This window comes from Anas acuta, chromosome 2 (assembly GCF_963932015.1).
Source record: "Anas acuta chromosome 2, bAnaAcu1.1, whole genome shotgun sequence".
Lineage (NCBI taxonomy): Eukaryota > Metazoa > Chordata > Aves > Anseriformes > Anatidae > Anas > Anas acuta.
The window spans coordinates 57721229-57740795 of record NC_088980.1 but is presented as its reverse complement, the minus strand read 5'-3'; the positions used below and the strand labels follow the sequence as shown (position 1 = coordinate 57740795).

At 41.1% G+C, this 19567-nt stretch overlaps 1 protein-coding gene across 2 annotated transcripts in view; it reads right to left on the bottom strand.

Annotated features, from left to right (window-relative positions):
* EGFR (epidermal growth factor receptor) overlaps positions 1–19567 on the bottom strand; it is a 159511-nt gene that overhangs the window by 45775 nt on the left and 94169 nt on the right. For both annotated transcript variants that reach the window (XM_068674841.1, XM_068674840.1), the window contains exons 2-4: positions 3504–3655; positions 1422–1608; positions 429–563 (exon numbers count right to left, since the gene is read on the bottom strand). In XM_068674841.1, coding sequence (XP_068530942.1) covers positions 429–563; positions 1422–1608; positions 3504–3655 — 474 coding nt within the window. The remainder of the gene's footprint in view (positions 1–428; positions 564–1421; positions 1609–3503; positions 3656–19567) is intronic.

The window sequence follows — 19567 nt, the reverse complement described above, 5'->3', positions numbered from 1 at the left end:
CGTTTTACAGCACTCTAATAGAAATCTGAGCCTTAGAGCAAAAAAGGCCTTAAGTTCCAGAGGAACTTATGTTCCAGGGAGTGTTAAAAACCTTTAATTTAAAGATTTTATTTAAAATCTTTAAATAAAAGATTTCTAGAAAACAAATGATTGCACATTATTCTGAGTTGTGTGGCTGTCTTTAAAGAAAAGCATACATATGGTACTGTGTGAAAGCAAGAAAAGCTTCTTTGAGCTACGTGTTAAGCAGCAAACCACAATGAAAAATTACATAATATGCCAGTTAGGAAGAATTTCCCTTGGAAGAAGGTTCGATGGCCCTGCATGCAAGAATTGGTGGACCTGAAACCCACAACACAAAAGTCGAACTGTTGGTTCTTCTCCCTGAAATGGGGAAGCACATTGCGTTTTGATAAATTAATACTTACAAGTAGACAGGTTGCTTGCAAAATCAAGTACTGTGAGAGGCTTTCTGCTTGTGTCAATGATGTCATTCCATAGGACGGTGTCCATGTTACACAGTTTGGGGTTGTTGCTGATTTTAACACCTCCATTGAGAATTTCTGCCATGAAAAGAAAAAAAAGTAATGAGTGAAGCCAACTGCTTAAGTCTTCTCTCTTAGGTTTAAAGAAAGGGAAACAAAATACAGACTTCTTCACCTTCATCACACTATGTTTATAGAAATGGACAGTCTGCATGACACAGGCACACCTGAATGTGCAATTAATACCGGGCTCAGACTGACAGGTTTTTGAGGGTTGGCAGCTGTTGGATGCCACTTAGATGTCACTACATGTTGTTTTACACCCAGTGTCAGCTACAGAGGCCACAGCCCTCAGCAGAGATGGCAGACAGGAATTTGGTTTTACTTGCTGCACCTCATGGTCCAGCTTCCTCTTGCAAACACTTCCTTTTAGTGCTACCAAGCCTGCATCAACTGTTGTGGCAGAAGATGAGGCATACGATCTTTTCTGCTGCCTCTGCTACAGCAGTTGTGATCTCTGGTAGAGGTTGAACTAGGCATGATGGTTTGCACAGACAGAGACAATGTAAGACCCTAAATCTGCAGCTCTTTACACACCACCAGCTCCCACTGGAATTTAAAAGAAAATACTGAAGTGTACACATTGGAATCAAAGAATAAAAAATAAGAAGGGAATGATTCTTTGCCATTTTGGGGGACACAAATCTCACCACCCTGTGGCTTTGGACTTTCTGGATCTTTTTGTATTGGAAAACTAGGAATTTTCTTTATCTTTTGAAAATGGCTGGGTAGAAGGAAAGCAAGTAGGAAACTGAGAAACTACATGCAGTTTTTAAAGCACTGACTGGGAGAAGATCTTTGGTTAGATCTTGATACCAATAACTGTATGGCTGAAGTTAACTTTGTGGGTGCCTCCACCTCTTGCAGTCATCTCACCTGATAGCCGTTTCATCGGTAGCTCTCGAAGTCCCTGGGTTTTATTCATGTGGTAGTTGGATAAAACTGCCAGGGCAAAAGAATTGTCGTAAAGCACATTGCCTCGGATAATCTGGAGGTTTTCAAGGGGAATGACATCCACCATGTTAAGCGCGATGAGCACATAGCCTGCAACCTCCTGTATGGTCTGAAAGAACAACAGAAGAAACAAGGAGCTTAATCCATAAAAGTTTTCTACAAGCCAGCGTTACTCCCCTTGACAAAGTTGCTTTCCTTCCCTCACTTCTCCAATCCACCATCTTTTAGTTTTAATGAACAATAAAGCACTTAATCTCATTAAATAAATAAATATATCATAGAACAAGAAGGGACTATGTGGAAAAGGGAGTTGAGAAGACCTGACTTCATGCTTGTATTCTGTATTTGATTGATTTGATTGACTCTAAGAGCAGCTGCCAGAGGGTCACTCCAAAGGGTCTGCTTACCTGTATCCTGTCTCCAAGCGAGGGCAAGCAGGGATGCCTAGGGGATGCAGGAGAACTGGGCAAGCACATATGATATGCCAACTGCGTATGATTCTTCCCCTGAATACTTGCCCAACCTCCAACCATTTGTAGCAAAGACTTGATTGAGGCTTTTACTCTCTCTCTTCTGTGCTCCTTCCCTAACCAATGCTCCAATGCTCAGCAGAGGGGAAGATCAGGTGACCATCTCTTTCAAGTAATAGGCAATTGCAAGACAAAAAAACAAGAGAGGCACTAACCTAGGATGTAGGTTAATGCCTGTCTTGTACTATGAAATGTGTGCATTTCTGTCTCATATGAAAATCATTGTAAATGAAAAATCCTCAGACTATTTCTTAGGATATTCTTCTCCTCTATGAAGTCTACAAGTGGTTTTTCAGGAGACCTTTTATGTTTTTGGGGACACTGAGCTACATGTTCAAGTTGTTCTTGGAAAGAAAAAAAGCAGTACTGTTGGATTTATAACCCATATGTCTGAAACATTGCTTTTCTGATGTTCTTTCTTATTACACTAAAGCTTTTTTTTGTTTTGTTTTGTTTTTCTTTTTCATTTCTTTATTGAGGAAAGCTCATGTAAAAAGATTAGTCTTCTGAACTCAGAGTGCTGACCTGCACATTCAGATCTACCATACAAGAGCTCTTGGTACCAGATATACATTTGTCATGTCAAAAAGGTATCTTCCCCTTCCTGCTTCTTTCTTTGTAAATCTCCTAATCTGATAACCAGAAATGCCAAAAGTAATGCATTTAAAACACCTTCTTTTAAAAAATATAACTTAAGGTGCGAAAATGTTGCTGGCATCCTGGCAGTGGGGGAACAAAAGGGGACAAGGGGGAACTCCTTGTCTGGTGTCTGCTGGTGGGTGATCCCAGGGGTGCCCGTGACAGGGCACTCCTCCTCATGCTCCAGCTGCATTTTGACATCCATCCTGTCTGCTCCCCTCCCGTCTTACTGCTGTAGCTCATGCAGTTGTACCCAGAACAAATGTTGCGATGGGAGTAGCCTGTGCGTTAAGTGCAGAGGATTACCTCAAAGGTCACACAAAAACGCAGCTGGTGCAGGCCGCAGCTGCCTGCCTGCTTGGGATGCTGGCACTGGTAGACCGTGAGGCACTCACCACCATGGCAGGGAAGGGGGTCACAGCCTGGAGGGAAGGGTAACAGCTTCCACGTTTCAAAATCTGCCATCAGAGGGTTGCCACTCCCTGCATGATTTGCTTTGCCCAACTGTACAACAAAGGCTTTTGCCCTCTCACAGTAAGACAACGAGTAAGCACACAAAAGTATTTATAAATACAAAGAAACCCATCTGCATGGCAGCCAACACAGTTTGGGGGGCAGTGCTTGAAAAGCTATTTCTCAAAGTACCTGATTTTGTATATTTGAGCCCAACTTGCAGCCTACATACATGCTGAAATTGTAATCTGTGATTTCTCTGACAATAACTAACTATGTTTTTGGATCACCACAGCATTTTATAGTTAACTGATCCATTGCACTTAAAAAATGCAGTAAGATTCCTTTAGCAGGAAAGATCGCATTGGCCAAAACCACTAACCTTCAGGAAAGAGAGATCACGATTGTGCTCCACGTAGGTAATCTCCAGGTTACTCAAGACCACCTCACAGTTGTTGTACATCCTCTGAAGGCTGGTGAAATGGTCTTCCACATGCCCCAGCTGGGTCAGCTTGTTATTTGTCCCTTGACATACTGTGGAACAAAGAAGAAAGCTCCATGAAGGAAAGCAAGAATAAGTACAGGATAAAGACTTATATTAAAACATCTCCATGCTATGCAATAAGGAAAAAAGAAGAATAATACATAAAACAATGTTATAGAAGACTTCACAATACTTTCCAGGTAGAAAACTTCAACCCAACTTTGTTCTTCAGTGGGAGCCAAAGTAGTCCTTCATCTCACCATTACTATAACACATCCCTAGCCTGACCTCGTAGCTTTCCATAACACACTGAAATAACTGCATTCTTTTAACTTGGAAAAAAAATAACGAAGTGATACTTTTATAGAATCATAATTCCTAGAAGCACCAGTCACAAACTATAACACCATTGTGTGGGGTACTATAAAGCAAATAACAAAGACACTTGACAAAGCTGGAAATAAGTTCAAGAGGGAAAACACCTGTTGAAGATCTACCAAACAACTGATGTTTCATTAGTAGGAAAAGTAACTTAATAAGCAGTGATAAAACCACATGTCAAAACCAGTGACTGAACATGTATTACTTCTCAATGCAGTCATCACCATTACAGAACCACACTGACAACATATGAAATTTTCTTCATCCATGTTTGAAACAGGCCATTCACTCACATTGTTCCATTATTTCTCTTCATATATCTACATAAACATCGCAGCACTCAGGATCAGAGTGGCAACTGTTAGTAAATGGGGACAGTTTAACAAGGACTGTGAATTACACCATTTAAGTCGCTTGTTACTACATGAGCATCAAGTGTAGAAAATGACCCTTTTATATCTGTCTCAAATTTCTGTAATGGATGAGAAATTCTTAAGCAGGATTTTCTGCTCCATTTTCCAAGTTAACTGCTCCAGAGTGTTCATGCTTAAAATCTGCATTTATACTCCTGAGTATTACGACCACTAATTATCAACCAGAGTCACAGGAGGGGTCTTATTTTGTGGAGTGGCCACATTTTGAAGGCAGAACGTTAGAAACCTTGTCACATACAGGTCTGCCCTGGAAAAGGCATTGCTGTTGGGGATGGCGGTGAAGAGGCTTTGCACTGGCTGGAAAAGTCAAAGAGTCCTCCCAGAGGTCTTCTGGGATTTTGAGCGGTATTATCCTCCAAGGTGAAAACATGGATCAGGGATAGAGCACAAAGCTCGACAGGTTCTGTGCAGAAGCTGCAGTTTTTATGTTACAGCTTGAACCCAAGGATAGGCAGAAGGAGGAGCCCTGGAGCCCTGGCTTTGTCCTTGAGACCACTCATGCCTACCTTCAACTCTGTGCAGCTCTGGCACCAGCTGGACTGTGCAGCCAGAAAAGCCAGGCCACAGAAATGAGCTCCAGGAGAAACAGCATGCACTCAGATCTGCTTCCCTTAGGATCACAGAAGTGCTGGCACTCTGAACTTGGGTCAGCCATCCTGATAAACATACTCTTTTTCACTGCTTTCTAACTTGGGGCTGATGCAGCAGGCTGAGGGCATGGTTGCACACATGCTTCTCCTTCTCCCTCTCTCATGGGGCTGCTCAGTGAACCATGCCAAAGAGCTGATCCAAACTCCAAACAATGCAGAACAATAAACAGATCTGGACAGAATGTATTTTTAGCTCAAGAAAACTTATCCATTTGGGTCACTGTGGTGCACCATGAACTCCTATATTAGAAACAGCCCTGACAATGAGAGGAAGGACCAGGTAGCCAGAAGAAGCTCACCAGTGTGTGAAGCTGCAGAGGAAAACCCAGACGTAACAAGCTCTGACAAGGCTTTGGGTCAGTCCACCAGGACCTTTCTTCCCTTTTCCTGTGAGTAAAGTCAGCTTTGATGGCTTTCTACCAAAGGTGTCTTAAGCCACATGCCAAAACACATACCCTCCCATCAGGCACATCATGTCCTTTATGCAGTAAACAGAAGATGTAGGAATAACATTTCTTAAGATCAAAAGTAAATAGGTTGCTTCTGTTAAGGTCTCAACATTATATGGCCAGGAGCTTTCTGACCACCCTAGAGCAGCTCCCCCCCTAACACACAATGTTTTATTTGCTCAGAGAGATAGAGGGTCAAGTCCTTATTTGCTGCAAAAAGATTTAAGTACATCAAAAAAGTGAACTCAGTTACAGCAATATTTACCAAATGAGAACCTGGGTCATAAGCACGATATGCTGAGCAAATAGAACCAAAATCAAACAAAACAAACTAGACCCATAGAGCACTGTTACTGAACTCAGGCAAAGGTATTGAATAATTTTCCAAATAAAAGGTTTTGAAAGAAAAGAAAATGGCATGCTTATATATGATGAATAATACTATTTCTGCAATTTGTTTGCTTATGAAAACTGTGTTCTAAGAAGATACATGCTATAATTATCTGGAAATAATACTAGCATGAACACCATTCTGGCCAGAGGGGGAAAAAAACAACAACACCAAATTGTAGTGTAATCTTCAGAAGTAGGCAATGTAGACTGAGATTACATATTTCAGGTAATAATAGCAGGTCATCTTCTCTGGCCTATGCCAAGCTGCCTCTACTCTGGCCACACAAGCAATAGAAGTACTCTGTCACACACAGTGCAGCACTGGCCTGTCTCTGCAGAGTTTAAAGCAGGGCATGCATTCATGAGTGGATGGACAAATCATATTATGATTTAAACTCTGTTAAGCTTTATGTATTTGCTCTCCACTGATTTTGATGCCAGTTGCATTCATTACATACTTTTGTTTTAATGGGTAACAGAACCAGCACTCTGCAGTTTTCTGTGACTGTGGTGGGAAAGTCAGTGGTGGGAATGGATTCTTCCATGGTACCGCTGGGTACTGTGGTAGTATATCTCACATAATATATGCCCCATGTGGGCAGTTAGACATGGCTCCAGTACATTTTAGATAAAAGGGAGTGTGGAAGAAAAAAGAAGAAAGAAAAAAAAAAAGTTTCCTGATCAAAATTCATGGTGTGATTGTCCCCAGCCAACAGAAAGCTAAGATCCAGAACTGAACATCAGCATGGGATGATCTCTGTAGGATGCAAACTTTGCTCTTATCTGTTGTGTTAATTTAAGAAAAATACAGCCATGTGGAAATTTTTGACAATGAGTATTCTTCCCACTGTCTGCAGCAGCACAGGGAGCAGGGCTGTCCCAAATGCTTGCAGGCTCACCCTGTGGGGCAGCAGTGCGACCCACCACAGCGCAGCATTTCATTTCCACGGGGTGTTGCTCTTAGCACCTGTTGTGCTTCCTAAATACCTGAGTAATGTTGGTGTAGAATCAGTTACAGTATTACCTCAACAGATAGCCTAAAAGAAATGCTTGATCCCCTTCTGGATCCCCAACTGGGCTGTGAAGTAGCATTCCTAGGTGATGCAACCTAGTTCAACCTCTGCAGCCCTCTGCCTTTTCATTGTTTAAAACTGTGGGGAAGGTTGCTGGTTTCTGCTGAGCACACTGCTGTGCTAAGAACTGGGGTGAAACCAAAGCATTTCCTAAATTACGTTTCTCCACAAGAGATTTTAGGGGTAAAAGAATGCACCCATCCCATTATAATGCTAAGCAACTATATTGTCCCAAATCCATTCTAACTCATATTAACCAAACTGGTCCTTGCAGCAATTGCCCTGTGAAATCTGTTTTGATCTTATCCCCAGAAAATCTCTGATTACTGAAGTACCAATCCTGTCACGCATATTTGTCCCAGAGTTTACAAAACCCTGGAGAATGCTTTGAAACAAAATTACCACCAATCCCCAAATCATCATCTGTCTCTGTCCATGTTTTGCCTGTGCTATCCCCCCCACGCTGCTCTGACATACATATCAAAATAATAACAAGGCAATTTCCGAGACACCCAAGTCCATTTCCATGCTTCAGACATCACCTATGGCTCTATACTACCTGGCATAACACATTTATATACCTTACCCACACGTTTTCCAGCCATTACTGATAATAGTGCAAAACCCACAAAGAAGAGATTCTCTGGTTATTCTGCAAGCACATTTATAAATTTTCATCTCTTCTTGCTTGTGGTAAGTTCATTTTTTATTTATTTTGGCATTTTTTTAAGAGCAGTACCTGCGAGAGCATTTGCTCCTGATGCACAGATGCCTCTGAAGGCCAGAAGAGAGAATGGCTTTTGGTCTCCCAACATCAGAGCTGCCTGCCACCAATTCACCTCAACACCTGCACCTCCACAGCCCTGGAAGGAGCTTGTGAGGGAGCTGTGGGGTATCCAGTTATGTGTACAGCTGTGTTCACTGTAAACTGTCCCAAAAACCTGCCCTCAAACCATCCCAGTCAGCCCTGCACAAGCCACGGGGGATCCTGGCCATGCCCTGCATATCCACGCTCCTCCCTGGGAGCCACAAAAGCCCTCTGGCCTGCCATGGAAACCAGGGAAGTGTAGCTAGCACTATCAAACAATCAAGATAGTGGCATTTCAGATTATGAGGCAGCACTAGAGCAGAGAGAACATCTGCCACGATGAATAACAATTTCTGATAGAACCACAGAATGTTTTCTGTAAAGAAAACAGGGGTGAAATGTCAGAAGTTCAAAAATAAAATGACATTTTGTTATATGTGATTAGCAATTTAAATAGTAGCACTTCACTTATTAGCTAGTTCCTCAACACTAGAGAGAGATGTGGTGGAAAAATTTCTGTATTACCAGGTTTTGAGTGTATTTTGCATATTGAGTAAGAAGTTCAAGAGGGAGGAAAGTCCACATGATGCAAAAAGAAAAACAAAGCTGCTGTAACATGCTGTGGGAAGTTACAAAAAGGAAAGGAAAGGAAAGGAAAGGAAAGGAAAGGAAAGGAAAGGAAAGGAAAGGAAAGGAAAGGAAAGGAAAGGAAAGGAAAGGAAAGGAAAGGAAAGGAAAGGAAAGGAAAGGAAAGGAAAGGAAAGGAAAGGAAAGGAAAGGAAAGGAAAGGAAAGGAAAGGAAAGGAAAGGAAAGGAAAGGAAAGGAAAGGAAAGGAAAGGAAAGGAAAGGAAAGGAAAGGAAAGGAAAGGAAAGGAAAGGCTAGAAAACAAGCGAGGAGTACAAATAGTTCTCAAGTGCTGGCAGATGTTTTCCCTTGAGAAGAGTGGTTACAAATGCATGCAACACCTAAAAAGACCAGTTTCAGCTTAATGTCATCAGCATTTGGGCACTGGAAAAGTTGCCACAAAAGATAATAATTTTTGCACATATTCAAATATGTTAATTTGAAACATCGTGAAAAACAGCCCTGTGTGGCTGTTCTAAGTCCCTGCCCAGAAGTGTGGTTTAGAGTAATGCAACTACTGAGATTAATCCAGATTTTTAGACACACTGGGAAAAAAACAATGACAAGAGGTCTTAAAAATACTTAGATGGAAACTAATTGCAAAAGTGACCCAAAACAAATGCCATAGTGAAGAAAAAGAATATGCCCTAACGGAAAGCTTTCCCAGATGGTTTCTTATTTGTATTTACTTGATGACAGTAACTTTTCCAGCTAAATCTAAGTTTAAGTTTCCCCTGCTCCTGTTAGGAGTCAAAACCTGCCCTTCGATGGTAAAAGCCACATTCCTAAATTGTAGGGACAGAGGCAGTTCTACAGCCAGTTGGCCTGGTTGCTGGTGTCTTCACCTGAAAGAATAAATAATACAAAAACCAGCTTGCTCCTGAATGAAGACCTCTTCAAAATCGGAGCATTTCTGACAATAAGGGATTCTGCCTTATGAATTCCCTAGGTGTTCTCTCCCCCACCCCCCTGCCCAATACTACTTGCTGATATTTTTGTTTTTCTTCTCTGTTGTCATCATTTAATTCACCATCTACAGCTTAAAGCAAGATCAGGATGTGCTGAAATCAGTCTTTCCTCCGGCTTCAGTGAGAACTGGATGTTGGATTAGATTCTTCTCCCACTGAAACTGGTGCAAATTTGGAGCAACTAAATTTACACAGTAGGCTAGTCCAGAGTCCAAACTTTCCCCTCCAAATGCCTTACAATGCCATTGCAGGAGGGATAAAGCACAAAAACAAGTGTTTCTGTAAAAAGCTCAAATTCAATAATGTGAATAATAGATCACATTTTTTTGAGGAGGTGTTTCTATCAGGGTCCTGAAAGGTACTTGGTTTCAGATCAGTTTTCTTCAGATGGGATTGTCAGGGGTCTGTACGAAATCACTGCTGACAATGTCTGAAGATGACACAAACATCTTTGGGGTTCTAAACAATAAAGAGAGACAGGTGACCTGCGCAGGCTGATTTGTATAATTTAGGAAAATGAGCTCTCTGAACAACATTTATTTGAAATATAGCCAAAGGCAAGGTCTCACATCAAAGCCTGCAGAACACGTAGTAGATTGAAAATAGGGACAAGGCATGTAACCTCCCTGAGAAGGACTTTGGGATAATAACAGGTGACCGGCACATGGCTTGATGCAACAGAAAGCCACAGACACTGGATGCATCAGCGGCAAAATACGGAGCAGGGGGAGACCTGCAGCCGGCATTGATTGCCAGCCATGCCCTGGCACGCCGGCAGCAGCAGCCTCTGCACTAGAGGGCTCTCCTGTTCTAGCAAAGCATCTTCCAGCAGTAGCGGGAAGGCCCATCCTGGCTTCAACCCTTCTCCAAGGTGGGTTCCCCAGGCTGGTGAGCTGTGCTGTCCTGTCTGCCCAAGACTTGGCTTGTGCATGGAGGGGAAAATAAAGGCTTTTGGTCTATTACAAGTGCCATCACCAGTTAACCCAACAAACGAGCTGTTCCTATAATTTGTTAGTGAGCAACACATAATAATAAGGAAGCTTCATATTTATTGACAACTGTGCAAACACATATACACACAAATGATTACAAACAGTTTATATGGTTTATACCCACCAGTTATTAATTTTGTACAGAAAAACACACAGTTTCTCTCCCTGCCCCAACCCCCTTTGCAGAAACTCAGGCCACACTTCATGCATTATTTAAAATCAATGTTAGATTTTAAGACCCCACCCCCTGAAGTTTCTCTGTGTGAGCTCTGTGGAGCATGGTGATGAGCCTGGCCCTACAAATCTATCCAGAACGTGATGTGAAAAGCGATGAGTTCGTGTTATAGCTTGCTGGTTTTAGGCCTGCGGTTCCCTATGCAGAGCAGTGCAATTGAACGTGCATGCTCGAAGGCACAAAACTCTTCAAGTTGAAACACGCCAGCCGCAGCTTGCACGTCTCACAGTGTACATACAGCATGGCGAAGCAACACCAAGCGCCACAAAGAGTATAACAACTTTGGAAACAGCTGTGGAGGAAATCGGGGGAAAGGCAGTGCTGGCAGTGTATCTGGTAACACTGGGTGGAAGTACTTCCAGATCCATGGAGCAGGGAAGGGCTGTTGTGCAGCACCACCCATGCAAAGTTCAGCCTTGGTAGACGTCTCAGAGAACTGCAACTGTTCTCAGCATCCACGCTTCATTTTGTATTACCGTAGTGCTGCAAGGGTTGTAAAAAGGCTGTGCAGAGAGAAGCAGCAAGGAGACAGGAGACCTCTAACATGGCTCAACAAGCCTTTAATCCTGGGAGACGTGCATGGCATGGGCGTGGCCTCTCAAGATCTACACCAGGATTTTGGGGAAAACAAGAGGATGACAGATACATGAGCTTGTACCCTGTGATCTGAGAAAATGCAGTCTTTGTTGTCATTTGTTCTGGCAATGTCTACGAAACAGCAGGATTTTATAGCACAATAAAAAGAGACAGAAGATGTGTGCCCATGAAAATGTGGGACCGGTTTCTAGTTACATCAGCACTGGATTGTTTAAAATAGTTTCAAAATGAGTTAAAACTTCAGAAACAGGATTTAAAAGCATGAAATGATGCTGTGAACATTTTAGCATGTGGGGTTTCTTAGGACACTGCAATTGCTTATTTTCATTTTTGCTTTCCAATGAAAAGAAATTGCATGTTTTCCTTGATTTATATTAAATCAAGTCTTATGTTGAAACAAGCTGTGGTGCTCACAGATGTACTTCTGAATCCCTTGAGACTTAAATTCTATGTGAGCACTCATACACAGCCTCATGAAGGGTATGAGAAACCCATCACAACTGATTCCAAGTAGAAGACTAAAAGTTTGCTATTACAAATGCAACACATTCTCAATTTTTAACCAATAAGTATATATATATACACACACACACAAGCACATATATATATATATATATGCGCACATATGTAACTCTCCAAGGCTACTAGACTGACATCTCTAGAGACTGTAATAGATCTGGAGAACAGCAACCATGCAAGTGTTGCTCTCCGCCTTGAACCATGCATGCCCACCCTCCATGATAACCACTTCCATGCACAAATCTGCCCACTGAAGCCATGGCAAGTGCTGCCAGCAACCACAGCATATGTTGGATCAAGCCTCTGGGCCTGTGTAGCTGCTTCAATGCACGATGCTTGCACTGAAGCTGCTCTAAAGGAAGTAACTTTGCAAATCCCAGTCTCACACAGATTCAAACAGGAAAGTTACAGAAAGAGGGTTTTATGCCCCAAAAGTCCCTGGGAGATATCTTGTCTCTTAGGAATGAGATTGCCTCCTGGAGTGAGACTAAAACAAGACAGGAGCAAGATAAACAATGTTTGCTGCTTCAAACAGAAAAGGTACTGTTAAGTTATCTGTACTAACATAATGAGCAGGCTCTGTCAAACAACTAAAAAGAACAAGTAAAAGCTGGTAACTTTAAAAGGTTGTATCCATGGGAATGAATGTTATAGTTAACGCTTACATTAGGGCTTCCAGCAGAAATTTGGATATTTGTACATGTTGACACACAAGCAAGTTAATACATGCTGCCGGGTTTCAAAAGCCTACAATAATATTTAAGTTTAAAAGGAATGGTTGAAGAGCATATTAAATGTAAATGAGCTCTGGATCATCTTCTGATCTTTGGTTAAACCCTGACTAAAAGTCAGTGGAGAGACTACTCTTGAAATCAATGGGATCTGAATCAAGCTCTTATTTCACTTAATTTAACTGTGTGAAATTCAATAAATGAGGTAAATAGTCTTACCGCCTTTTTTTTTTTTTTCTGGAAGGAGGAGAACTACAATTAAGTTTTGAAAGCAAAGCTAAAAAGCCACAAAGTGATTTAACAGCACCTGGGTAAGTTTTGAAGATGGAGACCAATTTATCTTCAAAAGTCTGGGAAGAAAAAACATTGAATTTGGTCGTTGCTACTATAAATGTTGCATGTTACAGCAAGTGCACTGCTTTTAGAGTTGGCCTTATTTAGCAAGACAGAATCTCAGCCGCATTTAATGCCAGATTTCAGTTCTGTAAAGAAATGTAAACAAGTTTGAACATTTTAAAATATACTTGAAATGCACGGTACCATACGTTACAGGCTGTTCACACTGAAAAATTTCCCTCTCCATCTCTTGATTTGCATGCTTAGCCTCTGCCATGCAGCCTGAGCTCAAGCACATCCAGCCTTCCACACACTCCTTCACCCTCTTCAGCAAAGAAACTGATCAGTGGCTTAGTACTGAGCCCAGAAACTCTGCAATCTGAACTCCAGAAGTACAATGTTATACTAGATAAACCTCTGCTAATGCTCTCAGAGCTCTGCCTTCATAATGCACATTTGCCAAGGTCACAGAAAATGAGACGATGTAGTTAATCTTTTGTTTTGATGGGTTGTAGAATAGGGCACAGACATGGGTTTTATTTCTCTCTGACCTTGCCAAAATAGTCCTCCCACTTCTCTCTGCTTCTTTCTCTCCATCTTTATAAGAGAAACATTGCAGCTCCTACGTGAAGTATTCTGAGGGCCATATGTACAAAAGGCTATAAAACCGCGGCAGACTTTTGAGGACCCTTATTTATCTTTTGTCTTTGAAAACACTAATAAAATAAACATTAACAAATGGGTCAATGGAATTATTTTCTTTTTTGAAAAGGATTAAAATGCAGATACGTCAAAAGTAGATACATCATCTAGTACCATTTTTTGGGGTCAAATTATTAATTCAAATATAAGCAGAATTTGTTTAGATGCTGCTTAGATGTGAGTGGTCTCCAACCATTAAGGGGCCAGATGCAGCTGCTAAATTTGATTCTGCAACTTGCCTGTCCCCATGGTTTGAAGAACAATGTTGCTTTTGTGTTTCTCATGGACCATTTCCACACAGTCAGGTAGGCAAAACCCCATGCACTTTTCTAAAACACGCACATAAAAAGCTACTTGCAAATATGAAAATTCAGTTGACAACATGCAGATAAAGATTAAAAAAATAAAATAAAAAAATAAAATCACCCTTACATAAATGCCATAGAGAAAAAAAAAATGCCAGAAAGAAACTGCTGCATCAGTTCAATGAAAAGGGAGTAAATGTCCCCTTTTATATGGAAAGCCGTTACATTAGCTACAATGTAAGTTACAGCACAGAGTGTAAAAAATGTTATCAGTAGAAGTCAGTTGCACTGTGCTTATCTGTGCCAAAGATGTCTTGAGGGGAAAAAAAAATAAACTTTTTACTAGTGCAGCAAAACGCGTGTAGAGACATGAAATCTTCACTGTAAACCTGATCTAATTCACTCCTGCTCCCACCTGCTGCGCCGTTCCTGAGACGTTTGCTCTTCAAAAGATTGCACTCAGGTATTTGGATGGCTGGAGGTTTTTTGCTTTGTATGTGTGCTTTGTATGTTTGTTTTGTTTTGTTTTTCTTTTCTAGAGATGGTCTAGAGGAAAACAGAGGGGAGCTGCTGTGTGAGGAGCAGGGAACACCACCAGCGTGCACTGTGGCAGGAGGATGGACCCAGCATCTCCTTGCCTCTGACGCTTTGTTCTGAGAAGTTGCTTTATAAGGATAACTAAAAAATCACGTTTTGGCATGTTTCTGGCACACTGTGTGGAGGTGCTACATTTTTTCCCAGACTGCCTCTTGTGTGGCAGTTCAAAGAAAAAAAGAATCACTGGGGTAGCAAGCTGTGAAGAGAGTAAAGGCAGGCACTAATTTTTGAAATCCACTGTTCTAAGGATTTGCACACTAGAAGCATATAAGGACTTTTACTGAGTGTTAAAATACAAGAAAAAAAATTATGTATGGTAGGCACTTATGAATGACTGTTAAAAAAAAAAAAAAAAAAAAAAAAAAAAAAAAGAAGAAGAAATTTCATTTTTCCATGATGCAACATTAACTTCCGAGGGATCTGTCTTTGGCCACTGCATCTCAGAAAGTTTCCAAAATTGCAAAACAGTTGCCTTCTGAGCAAATAGACACATCACACTATGAACTCTCCCACCCCATTGCAGAGCTGCTCCCTGCATTAAGTAACTTCTGATAAGTCTTACTAAAACCAGAGCCACCTTATCTTGGCAAAATGACACCTAGCAAGTTTTTAAAGCTGTAGGTCTGCTTGGCCGCCTTTGATGCTTTTGCCAGTCTTCCAGTATCTACCCTTTCATGGGAGGACTGGAGCAGCCCTTGTGAGCCCAGCATTAAATCACCTAGCTGCAAGCAATGAGATGCTACCAGTGCCGAGAACAGAGCGGCTTTGTGCTGTAGAGATGCAGACGGGACCCCCGGTACATTACAGGAGCCGAAGCAAATGCCTCTTTACAACCAGTGAACAGATTTCAAAGTTATTTGAGCAAGTGGGAGGAGAACAGTGAGGAGGGAGCTGCAAATGAAGAGATGGAAACCGGAAAATAGAAAGATTAGAAACACAGCAGGAGCTTCAGAGGTCACCTCACACCCCACAGACGAGCTCCAGTGCAGGCTCAGCCGTAATTAATCCTGGAGCTCCTCCGGAGTAATGACGGGTGTCTGTGTCATTCCTGACTAACATTAGCAAAGGCAAGAAGCAAATCAGGTCTGTTTGCTTCCCAGTCTTGTCAGCTTCTCCAGAAAAGCTGGAGAGAAATGGTGGTCTTGCTGAAATCAGTGGGAATTGTATCACCAGCTTCAATACACATGTGCTTTTCACCCAAATCCTCTCAGTTTAGTTTTCTTTTATCAAGAAGTGCTTCTTCTCATGAGAAATATTCTGTTTTTCACTTGCCCTGGCATTCACCCCTACACAAACTTGGAAACAAATACCCATTCTAAACAAAGCCAGCTATTTCTTCCACGGATTAGGAAATAAAGTACTTTGTAGTGCTGAATGTGAGAATATGGTGCTACACGGTACTGCATGGCCTGTCTCCTAAAAATAGAGCAAAACATCCCACTTCCCAAAGTGAGAAATAAAGGTCTGCATTACAAAACCTAAATGACAAAGCATTTAGGGGATTTTGCAAAGTAGGAATAGGAGATCTGCATGCAAACCATACTTCACACGAGTGGGAGGTGGACTTCAGAAATCAGAACTGGCTTTTGATAATTTTCTCTTTAAGATGGATCAGCGTTACCCAAGCAAGGATGGAAGATATGCCACTGAAAAATAAAGTTTCCAAACCTGCAATGCCTTCACAAAAGGAACTTCCTGAAGTAATGAGAGCACAATGTTTGCCCCAAACACCAAATTACAGTGTTGGTATCAATGCTGCATTAGGCCATTTTAAGAGGCTGTTTCACTTCAGAATGACTTCACTTAGTCTCACTACCTTGAAGTTGTCTCCTCATTATTAAGCAGAAGGCAATGGAGCCTTAAAAATAGTAGTGGTAAAAAAAAAAAAAAAAAAAAAAGAATGATGGGCTTAGAATGGACATAAAACAGCTGCTGGTGGATGCATTATATCCTCACTCAGCTTAAAATCTCCCCCAAATGTTCTTGTACAGTTGAGAAAGTTGAGTTGAGAAAGCCCATGGGAAAATCTAGCTTGTGATCTGAGTACGTTATACAACTATGGGACACGTCTCTGCTGTCACTGGGTTTGCTTTTACGAGGCTGCCCCTAAAAGAAGGATTTTGTATTTTAGCTTTTGGATCTCATAACAAAAGTTATTGAATACTTTCAGAGCTTCGCCAAAATAAGTTTCCACTAAAAGTCTCAAAGTAGTCTATGGAAAGCTTCTGCTATACTTTGTTGGACTCCTCCAATAAACGCCAATACTATTTATCCTCAGGGGAAGAAGCTCCATCTATGTTTATCTATTCCAAAAACATGCTACTAACACAGCCCAGAATGGAAAACGTAGCTCTAACAGTAAATCCATTGTGGATTTTAGGGTGTTGCTTTTTCCTCCATGCATTGAAGCTGACAGTGGCCCAGAGGAGCTCCACAACCTGTGGAACTGCAGCTCACATGATGTGACTGACATGCTGCAGGATACTGGGACACAGCAAGATACCAGCTGTCCAAAACCTAAAAGACTGAGCTCGCATTCTCAGAAGGAAGCAATCTTACCCAGATCTTTGGGGATCTATACCACAGAACTGAAACTTACAAAAAGGGAATGGGATTTCAAAAGCAATGAATAAATTCATGCATCTCAAACATAGCACTAGAAACTTACTTTTTTGTTTGTGTTTTAGCAGAGGGATGTTACTAGGTCTCTGTTATTGTTATTTTAAAAGTGTATTATCATCTCATACATTCCAAGTCACCACTTAAAGTGCTTCCTCACCACTTATCATACGCACCAGTGACTTTCAACCTGTGCTCTGCATCTCTCTGGGAATCCCTGGTCTATTTTCATGTCCATGAAAGGTAAATAAGGAAAGAGAGTTTACACTCACCAGTCACAGGTCTATGCCCCATCTCCCCTAAAAATACTGAAGGTGCCTGCATACTGAGCAAGGCTGGAAACCACTGGTATGCATAATCCCACACCAAAAGTACCATGAACTCCTTTAAAGCAACTCCTTCCTACTGCCTCCCTGCTCTGCCCCCCACATAGCATACATGCATACATACAGATATAATATATATTTTATATAGTGTATGTTTATGTGGCTTCCTTGCGTATGCAAGTCTTTCTTAAAAGGGAGACTAAACTCACAATTCTTTGGCTTAGAAGACAAGTTTAAATTCTAATTTCATAGAGTAAGAGAATATACCAGCTACCACTGATGCACTCTGACAGTGCCGCTCCCACCACTGTGCCTCTGCTCCTGTGGAGTGCAGTTGGCCAGAGAGAAAGCATGTTTTATTGTCAAAAAGGCATTGCTTGGCTCTTAATCTTTGCTAAATGATCTTTAGTGTATTTTGTTATTAAGGAAGCATATGCATGAACAGACTGCAGAGGGAAGGTGACTTCAGTTTGCAAGAGTGGGAATCGGCAATAGGTGAGCAGCCTATTTGCACTCTTTTGTCCTAGGAAATTTGATATATGGCTGACAGCTTCACAATACAGGATTCAGACCTTGCATCCTGCAGAAGACACAACATTTATTGTGACATTTATTTATAGACACACACATATATATATATATATATATATGTATGTATAAATACATAATGTGAGATTTTTATATATATATATTTACTTGTTTGTGTTTGTTGTTTTTTTTTTTTCCTCTTAAGCAAGACTGCTGTTCTTAAGGGGAAAACAGTTTCTGTCTAACCCTAATAACCCAGTGCCAAAAAGGGAATACTGCAGTAACTATATTCTAATCCTGCCTCCATCTCCTAACATGAAGCTTCATGTCCTGACCCACATAAAGAAGCAAAAATATTCCAAATGTGCAAAATCTTACTTCCCTGACAGCACCCAACAGCCTGGTTTTGGGAGACAAGCAGCTCATGCAATAGGAAACCCTGTGTGCAGGAAAGCAGCACTCCTGGTTTCCCATGAAGCCTCAAGTGCTAATGCACAGACCCCTTAAGAAGCAAACACTCCCAGTCATCTACGCATTCATGAGTCTCTCCACAGAGCTGCTGTCATTTCTTCTTTTCTTATTTTTAGTGAATATATGTCATCAGCTCTAATTTATATTGAGCAGTTAAAGTTCCAGATCAGATGCATAAACATGGCTCTAAGTGTAAAATGAAAATCCTGATGCTGAAGGCACAACGTGCTAGAAAGTGTTCTGAAACAGTTTCAGACAGAAGAACACAGACTCCATATATTTTATAGCTATATGTGATACTAACATATACACGGCTGTGAGCAAAACCCAAGGCTGTCTCAGTTTCCACTGGAGTTTATCATCACATAACCCAGACACTGTAGCTATTTCCTTGCTATGACATGAAAAGCTTCTTTCCTTGTTCAACAGTTGCTTGAAAGGGCAAAGGGTGGGAGGAATGGAATATCACAGTTACTTTTTTTTATGTTCTTCTAAGACAAATGCCTGAGTTAGAAAGTGCAATAGTTATTTCTTAGCACTCGTATGTGACTGTACATACAGAAATAAAAGGAGTCAGTATATTTATCAGTGATTTTAAAACATACTTTATCTTCTATAATACGATATCATACTTCAAAGCAAAGCATGAATTCCTCAGTCAGTTTTTTTCCTCTAGGGTCATGCTTCTGTCTTGATTACAAAAAAAGAAAATAGATTTTTTTTGAGAAAAACACATAATTTTCTTTAGTTTTGTTAAGAGATGAGATATTTACTACTGAAGACATGCTGCAAATATATGACAGCAATAAAGACAATTTAATAGCCTGGGAATCTCTTGCTCAAGAGGGCTAAAAGGTCAAAGTTACAGTGTAAGATTATGGTATGTCTTTGACATATAACATATGTTTTCTGAGAGGTTCGGTGCCTTTTAATTGCAGGAAATACTTAGATTTCACAATCTTACAAATATTCCTGAAGACTCAAAGGTATTTCTCAAAGTGATTCAGTCACAAGGCATTTTAAAAATTGACACTTCCTCTAACCACATTACATTAGCAAAGGGTGCCTTAGTGAACGTGTACTCTAACTGGTCATGAGCAGCTAACGAGGTATTTCCCCTCCAGAAAGGGCAAATCTGACCGTGGCAGGGAGATTATGCAAAGTGCTGAAGATAGAGGAAGAGGTCACCTACCATCATGCAGGCCTTACGACAAACAAGTAT